This window comes from Lagenorhynchus albirostris, chromosome 14 (genome assembly GCF_949774975.1).
Source record: "Lagenorhynchus albirostris chromosome 14, mLagAlb1.1, whole genome shotgun sequence".
Classification (NCBI taxonomy): Eukaryota; Metazoa; Chordata; class Mammalia; order Artiodactyla; family Delphinidae; genus Lagenorhynchus; species Lagenorhynchus albirostris.
This window is the reverse complement of record NC_083108.1, coordinates 63,947,786-63,973,752: the sequence shown is the minus strand read 5'-3', so window position 1 is coordinate 63,973,752 and position 25,967 is coordinate 63,947,786. Positions and strand designations below refer to the sequence as shown.

Here is a 25,967-nt window from a genome sequence, read left to right as displayed (position 1 = left end):
GAACATCATCACTCAACTGACCTCCTGGGGAGGAGATAGTATCAACCTTGGTTCCCAAATACAAGGAACCTTGGGTCCTGAGGGGATTACACACGTTGCTATGGAACTTGACACTTTGCAGCTACAGTTCATCCTGCACACTCTACTCTACTAACAAAACCAAAGGGACAGGAAGGGCATTTCTACCCTGAGACATGGTTACAGGAATAGCAATTGCACTGTGTAGGTGACCTCTCTGTGCTGGGCCGGGCAGGGCAGGGGTCACAGCTGCTCAGAGTCAGGGCTGGACTCCCTGGTCCACACTCTCTCAGGTGGTTTTTGGGGTGACCTGAGGGAGGGGAGCCCCGGTCTGATTCTACTCCACAGCAGGGGGAAGCAGAGCACAGCCAAGAGCATCAGGACAGAGGGTGGGGCTGCCCAAGTGGAGCCCCAGGGGGAACCAGCCCTCAGGGTCCACAGGTGTCCAAGGTTCAGTGCTCGGCAGGAAGTTGGGACTGACTGTGCCATCCGCTCAGGACACAGTAACCATATTAAAGGGTCGCATTCACAGTGAACCCCAGGACACCCAGTGAAAGGGGCACAGTGGCCACGGCCAGGATGCTGCCAGGCTGACAGCCCCACTGGGCCAGCCCAGGAGAGACCACTGGATGGTTTCCAACAGTGGTCATGTGGTCAGACATAAGGAAGGTGACTGTGACCTCAGACCTTGGAGGCCAAGTCTGATTTTTTGGACATGCGAAGCCGTGGAGGAAGCTGGGTGACAGTCACCTGGGCTGATGGTTTGGGTGACTCCCATCTCAGTGAGGAGCCCCAGGGGGGTGTATATTTGCATAAACCCAAACCCTCACTGCCCTGCTCAAAGCTCTGAGAGGGAATAAAAGGATATGAGTAGAACCCAGAGCTGCTGTGGTGTCTCGGAGGCAGAGCTCAGGGCGTCCACACCATGGCCTGGACCCCTCTCCTGTTCCCCCTCTTCATCCTCTGCACAGGTGCTGCCTTCTGGCCCTGCCCGCAGGCTCAGGCCCCCCAGAACCCTGGGCTGGGCCTGCCTCAAACCCAGAGTTCAGCCCAGGCACAGCCTCAGAGTGGAACCCCTCCCTGCGAATGGGTCCTTCATTCTCAACCCCTCTCCCATCCTCTCTTACAGGCTCCGTGGCCTCCTATGAGCTGACCCAGCCGCCTTTAGTGTCCGTGGCCTTGGGACAGACGTCCAAGATCACCTGCTCTGGAGACCTACTGGACAAAAAATATACATATTGGTACCAGCAGAAGCCAGGCCAGGCCCCTGTGCTGGTCATTTATGAGGACAGCAAGCGGCCCTCAGGGATCCCAGACCGATTCTCTGGTTCCAGCTCAGGCAAAATTGCCACCCTGACCATCAGCAGGGCCCAGGCCGAGGACGAGGCTGACTATTACTGTGAGTCAGCTGACAGCAGTGGTTATCTTCACAGTGACACAGGCAGACAGGGAAGTGAGACACAAACTCCCTCCCCATCTGGCTCACACTCTCCTCCAGCCCCAGGAGGACTATCAACAAAACAGTGACAGGTCTGGCTTGGTTCCTCAAGGTCTGAGCCCCCCAGGCTGCCCCTCCTCCCAGCCCTCCAGGCAGGCTCTGCACAGGGGGCTCAGGAGTGATTATGGACTGGCAGGACCAGGCTGGCTCACTGTCTGGGCTGTGGTGTTGACTTGAAGAAATAAGGCCTGAATGAAGGACAGACAGCGAGGGCAGAGACCCAGTGCTAGTGGACCCTGGATGTCCACATGGCGCTGACTGGCCACTCATCAGTCCAAATCTCTTGGATGGATGGCCAGAACCACCCAGCTCATCAGAGCTCTGGAACCTCCAGGATCCCGTGACAACCTGGGACTCCAAACGAGGCAAAGCAGCACAGTGGACAGAGTGGGGGCCGCCACGTCCCTCCTCCGGGCTCTCTCCTATTTCTCTCCTAGTTCTCTCTCCTATTTCAGACACAAGTGACTGACATTGTGACTTTGCAGTGCTGCCCTATCCATTACCTACACTATTTGAACCACATATGTAATTTTCAATTATCCAGTAAACGCTTTTTAAAAATTAGAAGAAACCGATGCAGTTAGTTTCCATAATAGGTTTTGCTTAACTAAATTACTTGAAAATATCATTTCAATATGATTAAATATTAGAATATTGATACATTCTACACCACACTCTCCTAAATCTTTGAAATGTGCTGGGTATTTCAGATCTACAGCACATCTCACTGCGACCACCCACGTTGCATGTTCAGAAGCTCATTGGCTTGTGGCCACCATGTTGGACAGAGCAGGTGAGATGCATGAGGTCTCCTTGGGGTAACCGTGCCTGTAGTACATACTCACCACACCAAGAAGTGACGGAGGGTCCCAAGCCCAGAGTCTTTCCTAGAGAGGAACTGCTGAGCCATTTTCCACCAAGACCAGGGATACTGAGGGTACCTCAAAATGAGGAGATTTAATACATGTATCCGTGTGACTTCTTTCCCAAAGGCAAGATAGTAAATACAACTACAATTTTAAAGGTGGTTCTGAATCGTTAAACACATTTTTATTAGAGTCTGTGAAATGAATGACAATAGTCTGTACGTTTTTAAGTAAATAGTGTCACATCATCCCTTTCAGTAGGGAGATCATTTCCATAAACCACACGTCATAAAGTTATATTTTGTGAATAGATCTAGATGGAAAGGTGGACCATAAGGAATATTTTAGTGATATTGGATACGGATCACCTGAATACAGAACAGAGGGTGGTGACAGGAGGGGCTCAGGGGGTCTGGAGTAGGGATAGAGGAAACTATGGGGGGTTTGAGGGGGGAGGGGTGGAGGGGGCTGAAACGTCAGGCTCTGAAGTCAGTCCCTTGGATGGAATCTTGACCCATGCATCCCTGTCTGGGGGAATCTGGGAAAATCATTTACTCCTCCTCCTGAGACTGGGGAGAGGTTGTGCCTTCAGCAGAGGGCGCTGTGGGATTATTTGGTGCCCGGTGAGGTGCTGCAGGAAACTCACCAAGGGTCTGGCATATACTGGGGGCTCAAAAGTTGTCATTCTATTAAAGTAGCTACATGTGTAGGAAGACATCCATCCTGGGGGCACCAAGGGGCACTGTGGTCCTGGCTGGGACCCTCATAGGTCCAGGGGAGGGCTCAAGTGCAAAGGGCATGACTGACACTTCCTTGAAGACACCTCTCTTGAGGAGAGTAAATGTCTCTCTGAAACTCACATGTGGCCCTTCTTCTGACCCCAGGGAGTCCCCAGCGTGAGGCCTCTGGGCTCAGGGCTCAGCCAGGAGCTGAGACACAGGATGGGGAGGGAGGAGTAGATTTGCATTCACTGCTCCTCCCTTTGCAAGCTGCAAGGGGAGAGGATAAGACAGAGACCTGGAGAGGCCAGTCCAGCTGGGCAGCCTCAGTGCAGAGCTCGCAGAAGGACCTCCCACCATGACCTGGGTGCCCTTCTACCTCCTGCCCCTCCTGTTCAACACAGGTCAGAGTGGCCCAGGGACGCGGGGACCTCCTAACCCCTCCCTCCAGCACAGTCCTGAGGGTCACCTGCCCAGTGTCAGTGCCGTCAGCCAACCCTTGCATTTCTGTCTGCAGGTCTCTGTGCTGTGCCTGTGCTGACCCAGACCCCGTCTGCATCTTCTTCCCTGGGAGGCTCGGCCAAGCTCACCTGCACCCTGAGCAGTGAGCACAGCACGTACTACATTGAGTGGTATCAACAGAGAGTAGGGCAGGCCCCTAGGTATCTGATGAAGCTGACCAGTGACGGAAGCGTCACCAAGGGGGATGGGATCCCCGACCGCTTCTCAGGCTCCAGCTCTGGGGCTGACCGCTACCTGACCATCGCCAACATCCAGTCTGAGGACGAGACTGAGTATATCTGTGGTGTCAACTATAACACTGATGGCCAAGTTGGATACCACAGTGACACAGACATAGGGGAAGTGAGGCTAAAACCTCCCTCCCATGCCCTCCATCCCACGGCACCAGGGTGAGCTGCTCCCTGTCTGTCCCCGGAGTCCTGACCTTTGAGTCTTCCCCTTGCAAACCCCTCACCCCCAACCTCTCCCCGAGTCACCCCCAAGGAGAGGCAGACACACATTAAAATTTAGGTGGTTTTGACGAAGTGGGATTCTGGGTCCTCCTCACAGGCCTGTGTGGGCAATGCTGGGAGAGACCAGCCCAGCCCAGGGCGGAACAGGACACTGGGAAAGGGCTGAGCTGAGATGACCCTGTCCCCAGTAGCCCCCAGGCCCTACTCCAAGTCTCTCAGGGAAGGAACATGGATCTTGGCGTCCAGAGGCGACATGCAGGTCATGGTACCAAGTGTCCTGACTTGGGTGCCCCGGGTGCAGAGCAGGCCCCTGGCCAGGACTGAGGGCTCAGCAGGAAGCACTGGGCCTCTGGGGAGGGAGGATGGGAACCTTGACCCCATGGTGGGTGCAGAGCTGGGTCCTTAGGGAGTCATGAGGCGGTAAGGGTGTCTGTGGCAGTACAGACTTGGAGCTCGGCCGGGCTTCTCCTGCTGGGGAAGGGTCTCAGCTTTGGTGCCAAGAATGGCTCCCCATTCACCCACAGGACGTTGTAGGGACCGGCCAGCACCACATCCACTGGGACAGCAGCAGGGATGGGGAACGGGGATGCTGAGCTGGAGAATATGGTCCCCTTACCCCAGTCGGACCCCCAGTGACTGAGGCCTGAGAGGAAAAGTCCAGGAGCTGCCCGTGGCCTGGAGGACTCCACGGGGGCAGGAGGGGAGGAGGCGGTTGGTCTCCCGGAGAGGGATGGACAGGGGGCCGGGGGCAGGACTGGACAGGACATCAGAGCTCCGTCCTGCAGTGACCTCTGTCCCCGACTCTGCCGGGACTCACAGGGGACACAGGGCCCTCTCCTGTCACCCCATCCCGGAAAGGGTTGTTCTCTCCAAGGGTTTGCTGTGACTTTGTCCCAAACAAGACCTCCTGCAGGTCCCACTAGTGGGGAGTGTTCTGTCCCCCTTACACTGTAGGAAAGGGAGCCAGGAGGATGGCAGTGAGTAAACCCACCCCCATGCGGGTCCCACCACATCCACACACCCCGGGGCCTGTGCTGCTAAGAAGTGAAGACAGCAGGAGCCTGTGACGGACGCACAGAGGGACAGACGGCACGATGTGAGGACAAGGATGGAAAAGGGAAGATGATGAGACCATACCATGCTGTGCTTAGATGGCGACCCACTAGGTAGGGGTCTGCCCCTATGGACTCGATCAGAGAGAGATGGACACCCATTCGAGGGCATCTCTCTGGTCAAGGTCATAATAGGGTCAGGGTCTGGGTGAGAACTGTCATCCTGTCTGTGAAAGTGACTGATGAACAGGGTGGAGGACGGTATCTCCTCCCAGGTTGGTCCGCACCTGTGGACATAGGATTAGTGACCTTATAAGAAGAGACCAGAAACACACCCCCAGTCCCGAGTGAGCCACTGAGACAGACCATCTAAGGACAGAGCCAGAAAGCGCCTTCAGGGAGCCGGGAGAGAGCTTGCACTAAAAACAATATTAGGGCATCTTGATCACGGACTTCTGACCTCCAGAACCTTGGAAAATAAATTTGTGGTGTTTAAGCAACATGTGGGTGGTATTTTTCCATGGCTGCCTGAGCTGACTAAGACAGGAGCGGGGAACACTTGTGTGTAGGTGTTTATGGGAGCATTAGTCTTCATTTCTCTGAAATAAAATCCCAAGGGTACAATTCCTAGATTGTACAGTAATTGCATGTTTAGTTTCATAGTAGCTGCAAAGCTGTTTTCTAGGGTGGCTGTACCACTTTATAGTCCTACCAGCAACACCTGAGCCACCAGTCCCTCTGCTGCACAGCCAGCATTGGTTTTGCCACTGTTTTTTACTTTAGCCCATCTGCTCCATTCTGACTGGTGTGTAGCGGCAACTCTTTAGCGTGTGATTGACATTCCCCTAATGACTCATGGGGACCATCTTCCCATGTGCTCATCTGACATCTGTACATTCCCGAAAAAATGTCTGTTCACATCATTTCCCAAATTCCACTTGGATTTTAGTTGTTTTGTTTATTGACTAGTTTTGACACATTTTTTAATGTATATACAAGTTTTTTGATGAATATGTGAGTGGAAAGTATTTTCTCCCACTTTACTGGATTTTTCAACTCCATAAAAAGGACTTTTATAGAACAAATGCTTTTCATTTTAATGTATTTCAATTTATCTTCTTCCTTTCACAAATCATGCATGTATTGTCAAGTCCAAGAATTCTTGCCTAGGTCTAGATAAGGAAGACATTTTTCCTTTTATTTTTAAGCATAAAATGAAAAAGAATGTATATGTTGATTTGAATCACTTTGCTGTGCACCTAAAACTAAAACAACATTGTAAATCCACTATACTTCGAAAAATAAAAATTAAGAAACTTTAAAGAAATATAATAAAAACCCTGCCAGATGTACCTGACCAGTGTCACTGTGTCTGCTGCTGGAATTCTGGGCTCTCGCAGCAGCACGACCGTGGTCCCCGCAGTGCCAGCTTCCAGCACTGTCCAGCCCACCACACGATAACCTCATCCCCAGAGAGGACGCCTGTGTGTCCCCAAGGCCCAGAGGGGAGCCCAGGAGCGGACTGAGAGGTGTGTGCACATGCTGGGGCAGGGGCAGCCTTTCCCACTCAGCACCAGAGAGTTCTGGGGACCTGGGCTCAGGCCTGGAACTCAGGCGCCAGTTTAACTCCTCCTTGGATCGCAGCTGTTCTCTGCTCAGCAGGGAGCCGGTCACAAGGCCAAAGGTGGCAGGAAGGAGATTTGCATGAAGACACCCCTTCTGAGCATAAGAGAGGCCCGGAGGCCCCACCCCAGCTGTGAGCTCAGAGGCAGAGCTCGGGGCGTCCCCACCATGGCCTGGACCCGTCTCCTGCTCCCCCTCCTCACTCTCTGCACAGGTGCTGCCCTCGGGCTCAGCCCGAAAAGTGACCAGAGCTCAGCCTGGTCCAGAACTTCAGCTCAGCACAGGAGCTGCCGCAGGGGGCATGAGGCTGCAGGGATGAGACCCTCTTCCTCACCCTCACTCTCCTCTCCTCTCTTGCAGGTTCTGTGGCCTCTTCTGCGCTGACTCAGCCACCTGCGGTGTCTGTGTCCTTGGGACAGACGGCCAGGATCACCTGCCAGGGAGACAGCTTAGGAAGCTATTATGCTCAATGGCACCAGCAGAAGCCAGGCCAGGCCCCTGTGCTGGTCATTTATGAGGACAGCAAGCGGCCCTCAGGGATCCCAGACCGATTCTCTGGTTCCAGCTCAGGCAAAATTGCCACCCTGACCATCAGCAGGGCCCAGGCCGAGGACGAGGCTGACTATTACTGTGAGTCAGCTGACAGCAGTGATTATGTTCACAGTGACACAGGCAGACAGGGAAGTGAGACACAAACCCCCTCTGTGTCTGGCTCACACTCTCCTCCAGCCCCCAGGAGGACTGTGGAAGAACAGTGACAGGTCTGGCCCAGTTCTGCCAGATCTGAGCTCCCCAGGCTGCCCCTCCTCCCAGCCCTCCAGGCAGGCTCTGCCTAGGGGGCTCAGGAGTGGATTATGGCTGGCAGGACCAGGCTGTCTTAGTGCTGTCTGGCCAGGTCGGGAACTTCGGACAGAGGCCCTGTATGGAAGGACAGACAGAGGGACACATCCCTCCAGTGATAGTTTTCCCCACAATTCCATGTCGTGGTCACTGGGCCCCTCTTGGCCCAACTGTCTAGGATTTGACCACAGAATGTCCCATCCCATCTGATGCTGAAGCCCCAGGCCCCATGGCAGCTGGGATTCTGAATGGAGCACACCAGAGCAGTGGGCATTCTAGCATCTACCTCCTTCTCTCTTCTGGCCTCGTCTACTCATCCACAGCTGCTGGGAGCCTGTGACAACTCACAGCAGTGCCCTCACGGGGAAATGCTGTTGGTGCAGAAAATGGCCCCCCACCCCAGTTTATCCCCCTGGTCAGAGAGGGTCAGGTGAATGATGCCTGAGGCCACCATCCCCAGGCTCTGACTCAGTTTAGGATGACCCGAATGGGCCAGCTTTAACTCTCCTGCAGAACCCCGGGTCCTCATTTGTGTGACCAAATCCCGGGTCCCTCCCCACTGCCCAGTCTCCCCTCCTCATCTCCTTCCAGATTTCCAGGACATGCACTTAACGTCTCAGAATCAGCTTCCAGGGAACCCGATCTAAGTTAGCCAGCTGTTCCCAACATGCTCATCAGGGTCCCGAGGAGGTTATATATACCCGCAAGTCTCTGTTTTCCCACCTAAATCCACAATGTGCTCTTCAAAATCCCCAGTTAGAGCTGATTGCCCTTGAATTTTTATAAAAAGGTGCATTGGAGACCAATAAGCTACAGTGAGAATGTTTGTGAAAGAAACTGGCAAAAAACGATTTCTCTATCCAAAGTGATGACTGAAAACTGTCACCACTATCATGCTGTCCTATGATTAGGTGTTTTAAGTGATGGGGACCACCAAGAACATCTGTTCTGTTTCAAAGTAGGGCCCCAATTTCACAGTAGACGCCCCCATTATACCAAAGCCTTAGTTTTCATCTGAAACAGGATCCAGGGAGGAACTGGGTTGATTTTTGCACAGCTATTGACCCATCAGTTGGCTGGATATGTTTCTCCTTCTTGTAAAGAAATAAAACCTTGACATCCTACAATGCATGGCTTTCCTCACAAAAAAAGCCAGTGTCCAAACTCGTAGACGTACAATGAGGAAATTTCTGGGTGACCTTGGAAAAGAGTGAATTTACACCCACAGACCATTTCCCTGGAAAATGCTTAAACAAACATGTGACAACCTGAACAATGGCACATAGATCTCCTGCTTCATACAGAATTCTAGATTCTCCAGGGGAAAGGTCCACATTAGAAATATTAAAATGCCACCTGTGGATTTTTTTTAAAAGAAAAGCCGAAAGTTTCCTCCAAGTGCACTCCTGTCTTGCATGAGGGTGGATGTCTAATTTGGAGGATGGAAACCACATGGGAAAAAATTACGTTCAAAAAGTATTGACAATTACAGATTATTAAATGTACAATTAACTTGTCACACTAATGGACCATGAACCAGCAACAGATGGTATTTTATGCACCGAATCCCTAAGACCTAAGCAGTAATTCCAGGATTCCTCCCGAGGCGAGATCATGAAAAGGCTGCTCTCGTTGCTTTGAATCTGGAGTGTGTTGTCCTTGGGCTTTCTGTTCAGCCCCACGGGGAGCAGGGCATTGTCAGCCTCCCAGGTGTCAGACGGCCCCAGGGGAGGTGCAGCAGCGCCCCCAGAGGCAGTGGGGAGAACTGACAGGAAGAATCTACAATTCAGGCTGAGAAGTTCCCACAGCCCCCTCCTGGCCCAGTCTGGTTCTAGAACACTCAGAAGAGGCTATTATTTAGGGATTAAGACATCTCTCTTCTCTCTAGCCCCCAAGTGAACTTGGCGTTGTCATTCCCTCTCTCAGCCCCTGCCTTTCCCTGTCAAGTGAGCTCCTCGAGTCCTGGGCTCCCAGTCACAGAAGCAAATCTGCAGACATTTATGGAAGGCAGTGACTGGTCAGCCACACGGGACAGTAGACAGGGCTCAGGACCAGAGGCACATGCAGCAGCTAAAGCCCCAGCACGGCTGCATGGTGGATACTTGGCAGGGGAGAGGCACTAGTAACTCCCCTGAAGGTCTTCAGCCCTCAGGTAAAGTAGGGAAGGCCGAAGGGTTTGTCTCAACCCGCCTGTGTCAATCCTGTTCCTGCTCCCTGGGCTCCAGCCTGTGCTAAGCAGCTGCAAAGACCCGGATTTATTACGTGTGAATCCCCTTTGCTCCACCTGAACACATGTCACTTCTACCCCTCAAATTCTTAACTCAGAGAACATATTACACTGGCCCTGAGCTGGGTTTACATCCCAGATCCCTCAAGTTTGCCCTGTCCTTTCAGATCCTCCAACACACCCGACTCCTCCCCACTGGCCAAGTCTCAGCCCTTCCCACGCTCACTTCTTACTACTTGGTTCTCCCCAGTCCTGAGGGCAGCTCCAGAGTTACCACTTTGGGGGGGGCCCCAACCTCTGATTACAGAACAGCCTGCCTGTCATTGTCTGTCTCTTCTCTGGATTAATTATCCCCACAGCACACACCACGATGGGGTTCTTTCCCCATCACTAGTTTCGTTAACTGATGCATTTGTGCTCAGACTTTTCCTGCTTGGTCGGAATACATTTTTTTTTTTTTTTTAATTTCAGGACTCACTGATGAAAAGAAGAGGCATGAACAGGCGGGACCTATTGTAGTCTCACCAAGACAAGTTCTCTGGGTGATCACAGATTCCACGTGGGACCCAAGATCTTGCCAGCATCCAGGTCCCTTGTCCCTATATGTTGGCCTTGCTTTCATTCTTGTGGATGACAGACTTCAGGATGGCTGCTGCAGCTCCAGCTATCACACCATGTTCAAGAGGAAAGGATCTGCGTCAATTCCTGCTATTTCTTTCCTTTACAAGAGCAAGAGTTCCCCGAGATAAACTCCAGCCAACTGACCCTTACATCCCATAGAACAGTGCTGGGCCACCTGGTCAAACCTGATAGCCAGAGACCTGAAAGAAGCAAGTGTTTGGCTTTTAAATAAACACTGCAAGCAATGTGTAGGTGACCGTGGTGGAGATTCTCTGCCAGGTGTGCAAAGCCACTGTGTCTCCTGCACTGCCCCACACACAGGATGGAAACCCCCTTCAAGCAGGGACTGTGTCCTGTTCATGCTGAATTCCCTGGAGGGAATGTGCTAGCCCAAAGTGGGTCTGAATGAACATTTCCCAGTGGGTGTGGTCCTCACCGTGCCTTTGGACCGAGCCGCCACCCCGCATCAGGCCCATACCCAAAGCTGGCACCAATAAGAGTCACCCCCTGAGGGAGGTGTCCCCACTGCCCATCCCACCTGCGTGACCTCCCACCACGCCACAGACAGGAGCAGGGATGCCTCCGTGAGCCCAGCCCCCTCCTCTTCCAGATGAGCCTGTTCATATCTTCACGGGTAATCTCAGCCCCTCGTGCCAGGACGTGAGGCAGACAGAGCCATGGGGAGGAAGCAAATCCTGATTGGGGTCACCATCCCTGGATCAGGGAAATCACCACCTGAGCAGTGGGCTCTGAAATCTATACCTAGAACTGAGTCTCCGCCTCCAGTGTGGAGCAGCCACCAGGGGGCAGCAGAGGTAGCCCGGCAGAGGCACCTGGAGGAGTGGTGTCCTGGGCATCAGGGCTCCAGTGCAGGGGAAGGAGTAACCAGGACCTCACACCTGATGACAAGTGTCCTTCCGTTTCTACAGTGTCACCTTCACTCTCAAGTACATGTTTCTGTCTCCGTGGGTCCCAAGTCCTGCTCTTGGAGACGGTGCCTGTTTCCTTGCCCCACACCCACTGCCAGCCCACCTAATACTGCTAAAAAGCCACCGCTGTCCAGAAATGCTCATCCTCCCTGTGACCACACGTTGCCCCTCCCTTCCCTGTGCTCGGAGCCCCCGTCCTCCAGACACAGCTGCTCCTACTCCCTGGAAGCTCTCCCACTGCCATCACACCTGTTCCTCCACTTATCCCTTACAGGGAAGGGGGGGAACCAGAAATTTCCACACTTCCTGTTTCCCAGTGTCTGACACACAGCAGTCACTCAATCAGCTTTCCGTAACTGTGATGTTTATGACATATATATTTTCCCAGCAACTGAAGGGAAATGGATTAGGACTGACATTCCCTTGCAGAGTTATTAAACCCTGAAGCCCCCTCTCATTCTCTCACAGAGCAAACATTTCTTTTAGCCCCTTGTCTGTTCCTGCCCCTGGGGCACGACGGGGACACTACAGCCCCAGGAGCTCACAGCCCAGGGCAGACACAGCACCGCAATGGCCTGGAACACTCCATGTGCTTTGTCAAACTGTGAATTTTATTCAGTCTTGGGCCCAGGAGCTGTGATGGGGGGAGAATCCTGTACAGTCTAAGCCTCTTAGTGTTGCCCGTGGAATGAGTTCAGAGAATACAGACCCACCTCTGAGCTCTCAGTGGCCAGGCCCGTCCAGGAGTGAGGCCAGGACTCAGACTGGGGTGGAGATGTCACCCCCAGACTATGGGACAGCAGGTGGAGGAGGATCCCCCGGGCCGAGGCGGGGTCTGCAGGGGCCACCCCTCCCTCTCTGTGTCCCTGGGGACTGAGCCCTTCTCTGAAACCACAGAGCTCCCCAGGCAGACCCCCTGGGCTCTGGCTGATTCGCACCCCCGGCAGCTCTCTCTCCAGCAAGGGGATAAGAAAGGCCTGGGAGGCACCCTGCCCAGCCTAGGCCTCGGGGAGCAGACTCGGGGTGCCTCCACCATGGCCTGGACCCCCTCCTCCTCGGCCTCCTGGCTCACTGCACAGGTGCTGCCCCCAGGGTCCACCCACCCCTGGCCCAGGGCTCGGGGACAGGTCTGGCCCTGACTCTGAGCTCAGCACGGCGCTGCCCGTGGGGACAGGAGACTCCTGGCCCTGCCACAGGATGGGGGGCTGGAGGGGCTGAAATCTCCCCCCTGTGCTCACTGTTGTGTGTGAGCCCCGAGGGGCTGCACCTGCCAGAGAAAGTGAGGGGCGTTCTCATTTGTTCAGAGGCTCCATCCACCAGCCAGGCCCATGGGCCCCTGGGGCTGAGACTGACGGGAGGGGGCACCCTCGGGGCCCAGAGAATCTTTGGAGCTTAGTCCAGGCCAGGCAGGTGGGGGTCTCTGGACATGGGTTCTTCACCTCCAGCCCACCTGTCCTTTTCTCTCCTGCAGGCATTGTGTCCTCCTATGAACTGACTCAGTCACCCTCGGTGTCGGTGCCCCTGGGACAGACAGCCAGGATCACGTGTGGGGGGAACAACATTGGAAGTAAATATGTTCAACGGTACCAGCAGAAGCCGGGCCAGGCCCCTGTGCTGGTCATCTATGGTGATGGCAACCGTCCCTCGGGTATCCCTGACTGGATATCTGCCTCCAAATCGGGGAACATGGCCACCCTAACCATTAGCAGAGTCCGGGCTGAGGACGAGGCTGACTATTACTATCAGTCATATGACAGCAGTTATAATCCTCATGGTGACACAGGCAGATGGAGAAGTGAGATCCTAACCTCCCTGCCTGGCTGGGCGCTCACTCCACCAACCTCGGAGCAGCTGGAGGGCAGGCCTGAGGCTCCGGTGTCCTCTGTGCTCTCAGGACCTCTGTTTATGCTGCTGAGAAATGGCGAGTGGGGATTCGGTCCTGAGTCATGGAGACTGTCGTCAGCACCCTTGAGCCAGAGGGTTCCCCTTGCCAGCTGTGTCCTAGGACAGCCGTGTCCCCTCTCCAGGCTCATCTTCTCCACTGGCTTCTCTCAGGAGGGGGGGAAGATTCCAGATACAGGAAGGAAAGCTTCTGGCCCTGGTGGCTGCTGGTGGCCCCTGACTCACGGAGCTCATTCTCATCACTTGTGCCTGATCGTCCTGCACTGAGACCCAGGGCCTCCCTGCAACACCCTGAGGCGGGCCCTCAACACCATTGCCCACAACCCTCTACGAACTGGGCTTCCCCACGATGCCCGTTCCTTTGTAATTTGACATCTGAAAATTGTCATCAGAAGATTGTAAAATGTTCACATCACTCCTTTACATATATTCATCAGAGTCTAAAAATCATCATGATTTGATATCCACTGTCCTTAAAATTCTTCTATAACATCCATCTTTCCTTCTGCTTAGACTTGTTTCCATTCCACATCCCTTACTACATTTGGTCTGCTCATACATTTTCATACCTGGAAATCTCATTCATTATCCTATCATACATCTCTGTCATAATAATGTACATTCATTTAAAATTTTTGAATTTGTTTCATTTCCCGTGATCTTAAGTGCTAAAAGGTTTCTCCCACATTGTTATATCCTAATTATTAGCAGCAGAGTTTGATCAAAACAGTATAAATGCATTGACATTTTCATAAATGACTATTAACTAGTGTTGATTCGTGGATCCATCAATTAATATAATTTACCTCTAGAATGAAGTAAGTCCAGCATCAAAGCTGTCCTGGCTTGCGTTTTTATATGAAACATGGAGAAACTTTGGTCCATCAATAGGAGTCTTGTAATACAGTGTCACTGCCTGATATGAACTCCTTCCTAGTTATATGCCAAAAATCGTTCGTGGTTGATGGTCAAAAATAGTTTCTCTAAATGATTTATCAGCTGACAGCTCCGTTTCATACTCTTGTAATTTTGTGGAAAGCAAAGGATTGGACGGACACCACCCGACTTCAAGAGGACTCGTGTGAGAGGCAGTTCGATGCACCTCCAGACCCCTCAGGGATGAGGGCTCATTGCCTCATATACTGGGAGAGCCTGCAAGCCGGCTCCATCCCAGAGTCAGCCTTTCGGGGAACCACCCTCAGAGAGGTGTCACCCAGCCACTTGTCATTCATTTTCTCGGGGATAAACACCGAGAAGGCTTGAGCAGAACTTACTAGTTCAATGTATTACTCCTTTACTTAAGAGGCCCCTTGTGTAAGAAGATATAAAGTTTGGGGAAAATTTAAATATCATCTTAGTGCAGCTTTGCCAATATGATATCGTTTGAGAAAAATACTTGCATCTTATCATGTGTTTTGAGTATATGCTTCCTCCAAAACCTGAGGCTGACTTGAATCGTTCAATCTATGGAAGAGTCTGACCGAGTGATCTAATTTGCACAGCCAGTCCTCACTGCCAAATGGACTATTCGGACGAAGTCCTGTTGGAAGCCTTCCCACTGTATTTGTCAATATAAGTAAACATGTTAGTGGGCATTTTGAGGAACATCATAAATCACTGAAAATTAAAAGATGTGTATGGTGAGATCAATATTAAAATGATATAGATCTTCTGCGTTCACTTATCTACATTTATAACTTTTTAAAAACAAGGTAAGTCACAAGGCTATTTGTCGTTATTTAATTAGCAACAGATACTATGGGACACCATGTGAGAAATAAATGTCAGAGTATTTAGTGGTTTGGCTTTTAGTAAGAATGAAGTAAGAATCGAATATAAATCACATTAGTCTTGTTAGCCATCAGGACGGAAGCATTTCCTATGAATGGAACAAGGATGTGAGAATGTGTAAGTCTGGACCACCCTCCCAGGGTCCCAAGAGGATTCACCCGGCTGATAGTTGCTGGTGGAACAGTTAAAGGACCAATGGCTGCTACAAAGCCACCACCTGCCAAAGTGGGGTCTCCTCGCCGTGGGAGTGTACCCCTCCCGGGTGTCAGTCCAAGCCTTTGGAAAGGACCTGGAAAACAGGTTCTGCCCTACAAAAATAAACCCACCTGGTCAGGTGGGGCAGGACCTGCTGGGCACTGGCCATGCCCACTCCAGCACAGGGAAGGGCTGGGCAGACCCTGCAAAAAGCAGTTCCTTGAGCTGGAGGTAACTGGTTTCTCCCAAGTTCCAGACACAGTCAAGACTAGAGTGAGATGAGTAAGACACCCTCCTTGTCTGAGAAATTTAAGGAAGTGCCCCAAAACTCAGTAATCAAGAAAAATAAGATTTTGGGAATTCCCTGGAGGTCCAGTGGTTAAGACTCCATGCTTTCACTGACAAGGTCACGGGTTCAATCCCTGGCTGGGGAACTAAGATCCCATAAGCCCCATGGCACGGCCAAATTAAAAAAAAAAAAAAGATAAATAATATTTAATGCAATATTTTTAAAAATTGAAATTAAAGCCCCCCAAAATCCATATGAGTAAAGCACTGAAACAGTAAGTAAAGTGAGGATCTGACCATGCACCGGTGTGACTCACCTTAAGCACCCCCACCCCAGGACAAGCCGGGACTCCAGGAAGATGAAGAACAGAGTCTAGCCCCTGCACCCCTTCCTCCCCCTCACGGGAACCCCCCGCCCCCACCCTCAGGTCTCATGCCTCCCACGAGCCACATTTTCTGGCGTTGCTTCCCTTGACAGCTGGTTTCTGCTGCCCTGTACCGGGCCCTCCCCCTCGGGCTGCATCCCCGGTGGCTGGACTGGGAGAGTTAGAGGTTAAAGCATGGAAATTTTCCAAAGCCCCCAGTTCCAGGCTGGGTCCCACTACCATGTCCAAAAAGGCTGGTCCTCCCAGGTCTCCGGCTGGTACTGGTAAGTCCCAGGACACGGTCTTTACACCAAGTAGCTGTGTGTCTTAGGAAAGAAACTCTCCCTCTCTGTGCTTCAGTTTCTTCATCCGTAGAAGCTACCAGGTCGGTGAGTCTGTGACGTCTCCAGAAGCAGTAGGATTCTCTCCCCATTTGCTGGAGGACAGTGCAGGTGGGGGGCTGCACCCCCAGGATCGCCAGAGGAGCTGGGATCTTCAGGGTTCCCCGGGCACCCTTCAGAGGGGGCTCAGGAACCACAGAGCCAGATCCTGATTCCAGAAGCTTTGTCATATCTCCAGACGGACACTTTGTCCCCCTCTGCCTCAGACCCTCCAGGCCCCAAGAGTAAAACACTGAAGATGTTAAGAGAAGGACCAGCTGCTTAAGTTTTGGGGATGGTGGGGAGTGGGGAGCTGGGGAGACCTAGGCCTGGGAGAGAAGACTCCACTGTGACTATAGGCAGGTGTCTGGGGCCTGTGGGATGTAGAATGGGCAGGGGGCTGACCAGCAGGAGGCAGGGGGCGCCCCTGACACGGGAGCAGGGCAGAAGTGACTGGACATGACACATCCCTCCACTCCAGGGGAGATGGGTGGGGGCGGGGCACAGAGGAGCCAGGGACCCTGAGCAGGGGATCTGCTGTACAGGACAGCTGGACCCAGACCTCTCTGGCTCAGCCTGAATCCAGCCCTCGGCCATTCTCAGTCCAGGGAGGGGGTGGGGACAAGTCTGGGTGGCCAGAGCTGCAGCTGCACCAGCTGGGAAGGCCCTGCCCATCCCCCGAGGGTCCCCAGCGTCCAGTCAGACCAGGATTTCCGATTGCAGCCACCACAGGAGGATGTGGTCTGCGGTGGCGGCTGCCCAGAGACCGTGGCAGGTACAGGGTGGAGGCTGGGGCACAACTGGAATCACCGAGTTCAGGGACAGCCCCTTTTTCTCCCCGAAATCTGGGGCTGTCCCCAGTGGGTTGGGGGGACCACAGCTTCTGGGCCCCGGGCAGTGGGTGAGTGTCACACCCACACAGGGGTGCGGGGAGGGAGCAGATTCAGCCTGGACCCTGGGGCAGGGGCAACGCAGCCCCCAAGGTGCAAGGGGCCCAGGTCCCAGGCTGGAGTGGGCCAAGCACCACAATGGGGAGAAGCTGGACTGAATCAGGGCCTCCCAGGGGCTCCCCCATATCCTGCATGATGGCTGATAGGGCACCCACACCCCGTTACTGTTCAATGCCTGGCCCATGTCCAAGGCCAGGGATCTGTCTGTGTGTGCGCTATAGTCCAGCCCTCAGCACCCGGCCCGGCAGCCTGGGGTTCCTCCAAAGCTGCTTTATGAGTTTGGTCAAACTGTGAGGTTTTGATCACCATCATCACCTTCCTTCCCTCCTTCCCCCATCACAACCGTCATTATCAAGAGCTGTGGAGGGTCTGGGATTTGTTCCTGCCCGCAAGCTAAAACGTGAGCCTGCCGCAGTTGCACAGATGCTGGCGGACACAAGATGCTGGGTTGGAGACAAAGGCCAGCATGTTACTCCCAGCAAGAGAGGCAGCCGGCATGTCAGCATCATCCTGCGCTGGTTCTCTGAACCCCACAGGGTGATGCAAAGGGGCCAGGAGACACCTGCACATCCAAGCTGGGGACCCCAGATCTTTTCTGCCGGACAGTAAGCATGTTTTGCTCCAGAGGGAGATGCTATCTCTACCCTCCAGGGTCATTCATTACACAAACATACTCGAAAAGATGATCCAAAACAAAGGCAATCCGTTCCTTTGCTCGTGAGACGTGCAGAAATACAGAGATCCGTGGACATTGTCTCCCAGGGACCCTTATCTATATGAAGAAAATGAAGTCCCAAGCTGTGTGCCTGTTAACGCATCCCATGGAACAGGCTGGACCGATTTTCACCAAATGTAGCAGGAAAGTTAAGGAGCATCGGCCTCAAAACATGGGCCAGGGCTTCCCTGGTGGCGCAGTGGTTGAGAGTCCGCCTGCCGATGCAGGGGACGCGGGTTCGTGCCCCGGGTTCGGGAGGATCCCACATGCCGCGGAGCGGCTAGAGCCCTGGCCGCTGAGCCTGCGCGTCCGGAGCCTGTGCTCCGCAACGGCAGAGGCTGCAGCAGTGGGGGGTCTGCGTACCGCAAAAAAAAAAAATCACGGGCCAGACACCTCTGAAAGGGCCCTCCCAGGAAAGTCACTTTGGGGTCCATCCCTGGGAGGCCTCTTTCAGATTTGCTGAACCAGAAGATTGGGAGGGCTGCAGAGCTGGACTTAAGTTGACATAGGTATTAGAGCTCCTGTGGCCAGAGAGCAACTGGAAAGCCAGAGGGTAGGTGCTGGCTGTGACAAGTGGGAACTTGAAACCTGCCACTTGGAGTTCTTCCTATACCCGGCAGCCTGACAGCACCAGGACCTAGAGGGAGGGGCATGCCCTGGAGCTGCGTGAGGGCCAGGCCTTTTGCCGGTGTGGCATCAGGAAAGTACGGAAGCTGCTTGAACATCAATTTCTTCATCTTCAAACAGGGGAGAAAAAAAAAAAAATCTCAGCTCAGCAGGGAGCCGGCCCAGTTGTCAGCACTGGATAAACAGCATCCCTGTCATCACTGGATCATGTGTTATCTTCCTGGGCTTCAAAACGGACCCCAGCCTAAGCAGACACGTGATCACACTGATCCTCAAGGCCTTCCTACGGCAAAGGAACTGCCCCTATTTTACAGATAAGGAAACTGAGGCCCAGAGGGAACCTCGGTCTGGTTGGTGTCAACATTCATGACTTGACGTTTCTCCTTGAACGAGGGGTATAGAATCACTCCCGCAGGGCCCTTGCCTGGCTGAGAAGCTGAGTGAGGAGTTGACCAGGGACACTAGCCAGGCTTGGCCAAACCAACCAAGGAAGGGTGATCTTGACTGGCCAGAGTGAAGGCTGCAGGGACCAAGCCAGAGGACTGGTCAGAAGAGAAGCCCCAGCCCACTGCACTCAGGCCTCACTGACTTATTCCACGGGAACTCGGCTGCCCTCCCCGGCCCCTCCAGGCCCCAGGGAGATGCTCCACAGCCCAGGGACGCAGTTGCAGAACAGGGAAGGAGAATAGGGCAGGTGTGCCCGACCCGGGGATCCAGGGGCGGGGCTGGTGGGCGGGCTTTGCTGTGAAGCCCTTGAGCCCTGGATCCTGACCACAGCAGAGCAGTTAGCAAAGGCCCCCCTGGGAGAGGCCCCAGGAGTAACAGCCATGGATCCTGAAGGGGGCCAGGTGCTGGGGGCAGGGACAGAAAAGGCCCAGGCAGAGGACAGGGCCACGAGGGCCAGGATGCACTGGGACGGCCACTGCCAGCAAGGGGAACTGGGGGCACCTGCCGGTCCCCCTCCAGGGAGCCCACACCAGCAGGTTGGCCGAGGCGCCTTTGACCCTGAGGGCACATGAGGCCCAGGTCAGGCCAGGTGGGCCCATGAACACCCCAGGGGTCAGAGCTCTGTCCCCAGGCAGCCCTGGCCTCTAATAGTACTGGGCCTGGCCATGGGCACCCATGGCCTGCTGCCCCCGATGGCAGCATGGCCCCCCACATGGAAGCCCCGGGAAGTCTCCAGCCTCTGGAGACTGTGGGACAGGTAAGAGGCCGAGGGAGTTGTGGTACAGGGGGACTGGAGGTCCCTTTGACGGGGTGCAGGGGTGAATGACTATAGAAGAGAGGGGCAAGAAGGGAGAATCATCCGTAAAGAAGGGGCCTGAGCAGACAGTGGCTTTATTTAAAGTGTTGACATTTTGTCTAGTGTGAATTTGTTTGTATTGATTTTTCTTCCTTAATACTATATTAAAGTATTATTTATCTCAATGACTGGATTTTTTTGGTGCCCCTTAAGTTTTGTGCCCAAGACTGGTGCCTCACTTGCCTCGCCCTGGACCTCTGAGCAGGGAGAAACAGGGCAGCAGGGGCAGGACATACCCAGAAGACACTAATCACTTTAGGGGCAGCAGCCCCACAAGGCAGGTCCTGCCATCATCCCCATCTTACAGACAGGGATAGAGGTCCAGAAAAGTGAGGCAACCTGCCCAAGTTCACACAACACATGGGCACGGTCCCAGGACTGTGGAAATCCCGGGACTGAACAGGCACCAGCATGTCCTGTGTTTTAAGAAAATGGTGCAAGAGAAGGGGCAGTTTACAAGGCGTCCAGAGAAGGAAGCAAGGGTTTGGCTTGGTGTCCCCCAAGGAGGCCAACTCCTCAACTAAATTCCTGAGTGTTTAACTGGGGCCAAGCCTGAACCAAGCGGGGTCATATCCAGGCATTGGGCAGACCCATGGGTCATTTTAGGAGCAGTAAGATGGGAGGGGGGATGCCCGAGCTGGTCTTACAGATCCAGGGTGTTGACACGTGACGGGGCGCTCCAGGCAGAGGGAATGGTGGGGGGTCCGAGGAGGAGAGTGAGGTGGCACAGGCCCGCAGGGGGCCTCCAGAGCCGGGGAGAGCGGGGTGCAGACTGCTGGGGTCTTGTACACCTCATCCTTTATCCTGGGGTCCAGGAGGAGTCATTGAAGGATTTAAGTGGGGAGCTGTCAGAGTCAGGTTAGTGTTTTGAAAAAATGGCTCCAGATCGGAGACCAGTGTGAGGCCAGATTAGAGGATGGAGAAGGGGCAGTGGAAAGGGGATGGGGAGGGGGTGCTGGTCCATGGTGACCAGGTACCAATATCTCCTATGGAATTGGCAAGTGAATTTAAAGTGACATTATCATGATGGGGAGGAACGGGCACAGTCACGAACTGTCTATAAAAGACTAAAATGTACACCCTTTTTAGCAATACGCAGTGAGTCATAAGAGAAAGCGTATTTCTTTAAATTGTGTAATTCCACTTCTAGGAATTCATCCTGAGCAGAGGGTGGGGGGAACAACCAAAGATGTAACCAAAGGTTTACAAGCAAGAAACTCAACATTATTAATGATGGGAGAAAACTGGAAATAACCTAGATATCCAGCAGAAAGGGTGTGACAAAATACAGCATGGAACATCCATCATAAGGAATCTTACACAAACCTCCAAAATTGTATTTCTGAAATTGGGTTTTTAAAGTATGTGTGCATTTTCAAAAGCCTGTCAGAAAATGTAGAAAAATGTCAATGGTGTGTCTCTGGCAGGTGGGATTTCATCTAGTTTCAATTTTTTACTTTATAATTTTCTGTAGTTATGAAAATGTTCACAAGAAGATATATTTTTTTCTTCGAAAATAATTTTTAATACCAGAGTACTATGTGTTTTAAAAAAAGATTAAGCACAGAAGTATATTAGCCTGCAACTAGCTTTTTCAACAGTCTGTTGAGATTTTCTGTATCAGCCCATATGAATCCCCCATGTTCTCCACACAGCTTTGTAAGACTTCAAAGTTTGGATGAAGCAGCATGTCTTTAATGATTCCCCTGTTAATGAACATTTAGGTTGTTTCCACTTAAAAATGTAAATTACAAGAGATGCTACATGGAGACCCCCAACGTGTGTAGCTGTGTATCCATACTAAGTACACTGTGTATCTCCACGGGATAGATGCCTAAAAGTGGGATTGCTGGATCAGAGAGAACAGGCTTTGAAATTTTCGTAGGAGATGCCAGTGGTCCTCCCAAAAGTCTGTTCCAACTTACTCTCACCACAGTGAATGACAGTGCCTTTCCCTCTCCATTGTTGCCAATAATGTGACAGGGTGGATCTTTTTTTATTTTGCATGTCTGATGAGCAAAAATGAGAACAAATGTGTTTGTTTATTTGATCGTTGGTGAAACTTATTTTTCTTTCATATTTTTATTGACTGATTTTATTTCTTCTGTGAATTCACCAGTCATAATTTTGCCTGGTTTATTTTTCGTTCGTTTGGTTGTATTTTCTTAAAGATCCATAAGAAACTCTCCATCTATTTGGGATAGTAACCCCTTATTAAGTATGTACATTGTAAATATTTTTCCCTGATCTGTTTTACAACTTTTGTTTGTGGGGTCTTTCACCATAAAACCTTTTTAATTTTTATATGTCAGATTTGTGGTTTTTCTTAACAGTGTCTGTGATCTGTGGCAAACATAGGGAAGGCATATTCATTTCTATTTTTTTCTATTTTATTCAGGTATTTTCATTGTTTTGGTGTTTGTTTTTACTTCACCTGGAGTTTATTTTTGGGTAGGTAGGAATATAACCTTATATATTTTCCAAATGGAGGGCCAATCATCATATATTTGTTGAATACAAACATAGCTTTTATCCAATACTGAATTATGGATTTATCACATCCTCTCTGTGGTTCTGTTGATCTAATGATCAATTCCCACATCCTTTCCACCCTGTTTTAATTATTGTAGCTTTACAGTGTGTTTCTGTACCTGGTAAAGAACAACCCCGTCGTTATTATTCTCATTCAGAATATTTGTGTCTCTTCTCCATCATTATTCTTACTGTTGGACTTCAGAATCGGTTCACTAATTTTCAAAAATTATTCCTTTGATGTTGTGCTTGTAATTTCATGAAGTATATGGATTCATTTGAGGGGAACTGATGTCTTTGCTGTTGTGTCCATTAGTCGAGTTGTGTTATATTTTATCCATGCAAATCTTGCACATTTTCTGTTAAGTTTATTCCTAGGACTTTTAATAGAATTTTTATTGAGGTTGTCAGTGTTTCCCAAATTTCATCTCCTCAATAGTTCCCTATTGCTCTTGTGTTCAATCATTTTGGTTAATTCTTGTATTAGTTCTAATAGTCCTTCAGCTGATTGTCTTGGGTTTTGTTTTGTTTGTTTGTTGAAGTAAACTAGCCCATCATCTGCAAAGAACAATTTTATCTCATTTTTCCTAACACGCTCTTTGCCCCACCTCATCTCACTTCATTGGCTCGAATCTGTAGAATATGATGAATAATAAAAGTAAGAGTGGGAACCCTGACCTTTAAGATGGTTTTACCTTTAAATGTGAAGGTTGCTATAAGTTTTGGGAGATACTCTTTATCAAGTTGAGGATGTTTCCTTAGATAATTAACTTAATAAAAGGCTGGATATTTGCTTTATTTAATCAGAAATAAGTGTTGAATTTATATTGCTGTTCTGTTAAATTTTGTTTCAAAAATCTTATGTGCACACCTTAAACACAACCATGACCAAATAGTTCCACTGCTCAAATAAAAAATTTCTTGTCCCAATGCAAAGGGTTACCTTCTGATTTAGATAAACTGCATTGGGAGATACAGGGTGCTAAACAGGCTCCTCATCCTCCCACCATGACGCCCCCCACGCTACTGACCGGGGGACCCCACCTCCTCCAGGAAAGGAAGGTCCCTGGGATGTGATGTGACACCCAGATGTCTCTCCTGCACCTCCCATGCCTGGGGAAGGATGGAGCCCCGCTTCCCAGGGCTAAAGTTGCTGGTGGGGTGGGGTCCCCCCTCAGCCTCCCTGAGGACAGACCAGCCCCCATGACAAGGAGGGTGGCCCTGGGGCCTCTGTGCAGCTGCAGGTGGGCCTGGGCAGGAGGTGGAGGGGGTGTCAGGAGGGTTTATGTTCAAGACTGTGTCACGGTGTGCTGCATTCGGCGGAGGGACCAAGCTGACCGTCCTGGGTGAGTCTCCCCCTTCCCCTCCTCTTCGGGTTCCACAGTGAAATTTGGGCAGATTTTCTTGTCTTTTCCCTCCTGTCTGGGGCTGGAGTCTCACTCTCCGGAGCCTGTCACCTTCACCCTCTAGGCTGTCCATTGCCCCCAAGCCTGTCATTCTTCACAGAACCTGGTGGGCATGGTGAGGACAGGCTCAGTGACCCTCCTGCCACCCCTCGCTCTTCCCATCCCGAGCCTTCCCTCCAGGCCCTTCTTCTCTGGATGCTGGGATGTCAGCTCCCTCCTCAGGGAGCCGAGCCCCGGGGTCTGAGGAGAAGGGAGGGGCTGAGGCCCAAGGAATGGGGGTCTCAGGCTGGGGCATTGGGTCCAGGGATGTGGGAAAGGACACTGGAAAGAGCTGGACAGAGCATGGGTGTCATCCTGGGATCTTTCTGCTCAGGGACCCAAATGGGGGCTAGTGAGGGACCCCAGAGCCAGGGGCCTTGGAGAGTGGAGGAGGGAACAGTACACGGGGGAAGGGTAGACGAGTGTCCCGTTGAGAAGGTGACCTCAGGGTGCTAGGTCCCCATCCTCCTCCCAGCAAGCAGGACACCCCAGGCCGCACAGATCTCAGGACACTCGGGCCTTAAGAGTCACCGCTCCCAGTTACACACTGGACGTGAGCCCCTAGCTCAGACGCCCAGCGTGGGGACTCTTCATAGGGACAGGTGACAGGAACTGACCTGGCCAGGCAGAAAGATGTCCCAGGACAGACAGATCCCCAGCGGGACTTCACAGGTCAGGGGACCCCTCAGAACAGACACAGCCCCAGGCTCAGAACGCAACGTTCACCCACATGGAAACTCTCATTTGTGGGACTCCCTGGACCCCAGCCCTGGGGCTGACGCTCCCTCCACCCTGGCAGACCTGGAGGGGTCTCTGTGGTCTCTGTGGCAGCCCTAGAGGGTTGGGGGCTGCGAGGCTGGTGTTAGGGGGACTGTGGGCAACAAAGCCCCCCGCAAAAGGGAAGAGAGCCTGAACGGGGGACAGACAGACGACCTGTATGAGGACACCAGACGAGAACCAGGGGAAGATCTCAGACAGACAAATGCCCAGGACAGACAGACACCCAGTGGAAAGAGGCGACCTCAGGGTGGACGCCAGGCAGCACCAGGGAGCAGAGGGTGGGATGTGGTTTATGGGACGTGGGAGCCTGAGGAAGAGATGGAGACTTGCCAGGGAGCCCCGAACTCCCAGGAGTCGGGCACTGAGGATCCCCCGACAGAAGGTGAGTGACCCCAGCCATGGCTGCCTGACCTCAGGGGAGAAAGGGCCCACCTGGGATCCATGCACTGGACTTTGGGCACCTGTGCCCGCTTCTCCTGAGGTCAGGGGCTCCCGCGATGGACGCTGCCCCAGTGACCTCCCGTCTCTCCCTCACTTTGCAGGTCAGCCCAAGTCCTCGCCCTCAGTCACTCTGTTCGCGCCCTCCAATGAGGAGCTCAACGCCAACAAGGCCACCCTGGTGTGTCTCATCAATGACTTCTACCCGGGCAGCGTGACGGTGGCCTGGAAGTCAGGCAGCACCACCATCACCAAGGGCGTGGAGACCAGCCAGCCCTCGAAACAGAGCAACAGCAAGTACGCGGCCAGCAGCTACCTGGCCCTGACGGCCAGCGAGTGGAAATCTTATGAGAAGGGGGTCAGCTGCCAGGTCACGCACGATGGGAAAACCGTGGAGAAGACAGTGTCGCCCTCCGAGTGCCCTTAGGTCCTGGTCCTCACATCCTCAGGGGACTGGAGCCACAGGACCCCTGGAGGGTCTACCCACCCACCCTGGTCCCCCCAGCCCTTCCTCCTGCACCCAGTCAACTCTCAATAAAATGTCCTCATTGTCATTCAGAACTCGTGCTCTGCTCGTTTTTCTTTCTGCATTTGGTGTCCTGAACTCAACCATCCTCAAAGGGGAACAAAATCCTCTTATCCTTTAAGAAATCAAGATAGAGGATGGAGTCTTGGGACTCTTGTGAGGAATGGTTTCACTGTCACCCAGGACCCCCCCCGCCCCCAGAGAACATTCGAGAACAGGGAATTGGGTCACTGCAGGAATGGAAGTCTGTCCACCCTCCCTACCCTCCTCCATGTTTCCTCCTCCGTGTGGACCACCTCCACATCTGATTGTCCCGGTCACAGTGTTTGGTTGCCAGGGCCCCCAGGACAATACCTCAGCTCC

At 52.5% G+C, this 25,967-nt stretch overlaps 2 protein-coding genes across 2 annotated transcripts in view; both read left to right on the top strand.

Moving 5' to 3' along the window:
• The first annotated feature begins 943 nt into the window (after positions 1-943).
• Positions 944-25,967, top strand: part of LOC132504315 (immunoglobulin lambda-1 light chain-like) — a 31,299-nt gene continuing 6,275 nt past the window's right edge. Inside the window, exons 1-2 of the mRNA XM_060121615.1 lie at positions 944-989; positions 3,619-3,932. Coding sequence (XP_059977598.1) covers positions 944-989; positions 3,619-3,932 — 360 coding nt within the window. The remainder of the gene's footprint in view (positions 990-3,618; positions 3,933-25,967) is intronic.
• On the top strand, positions 12,402-25,639 carry LOC132504316 (immunoglobulin lambda-1 light chain-like). Its single transcript, XM_060121616.1, is given in 5 exon segments — positions 12,402-12,411; positions 12,414-12,446; positions 12,839-13,133; positions 23,724-23,761; positions 25,183-25,639. Coding segments are annotated over 5 exon segments (699 nt in total). The 3' UTR covers positions 25,506-25,639.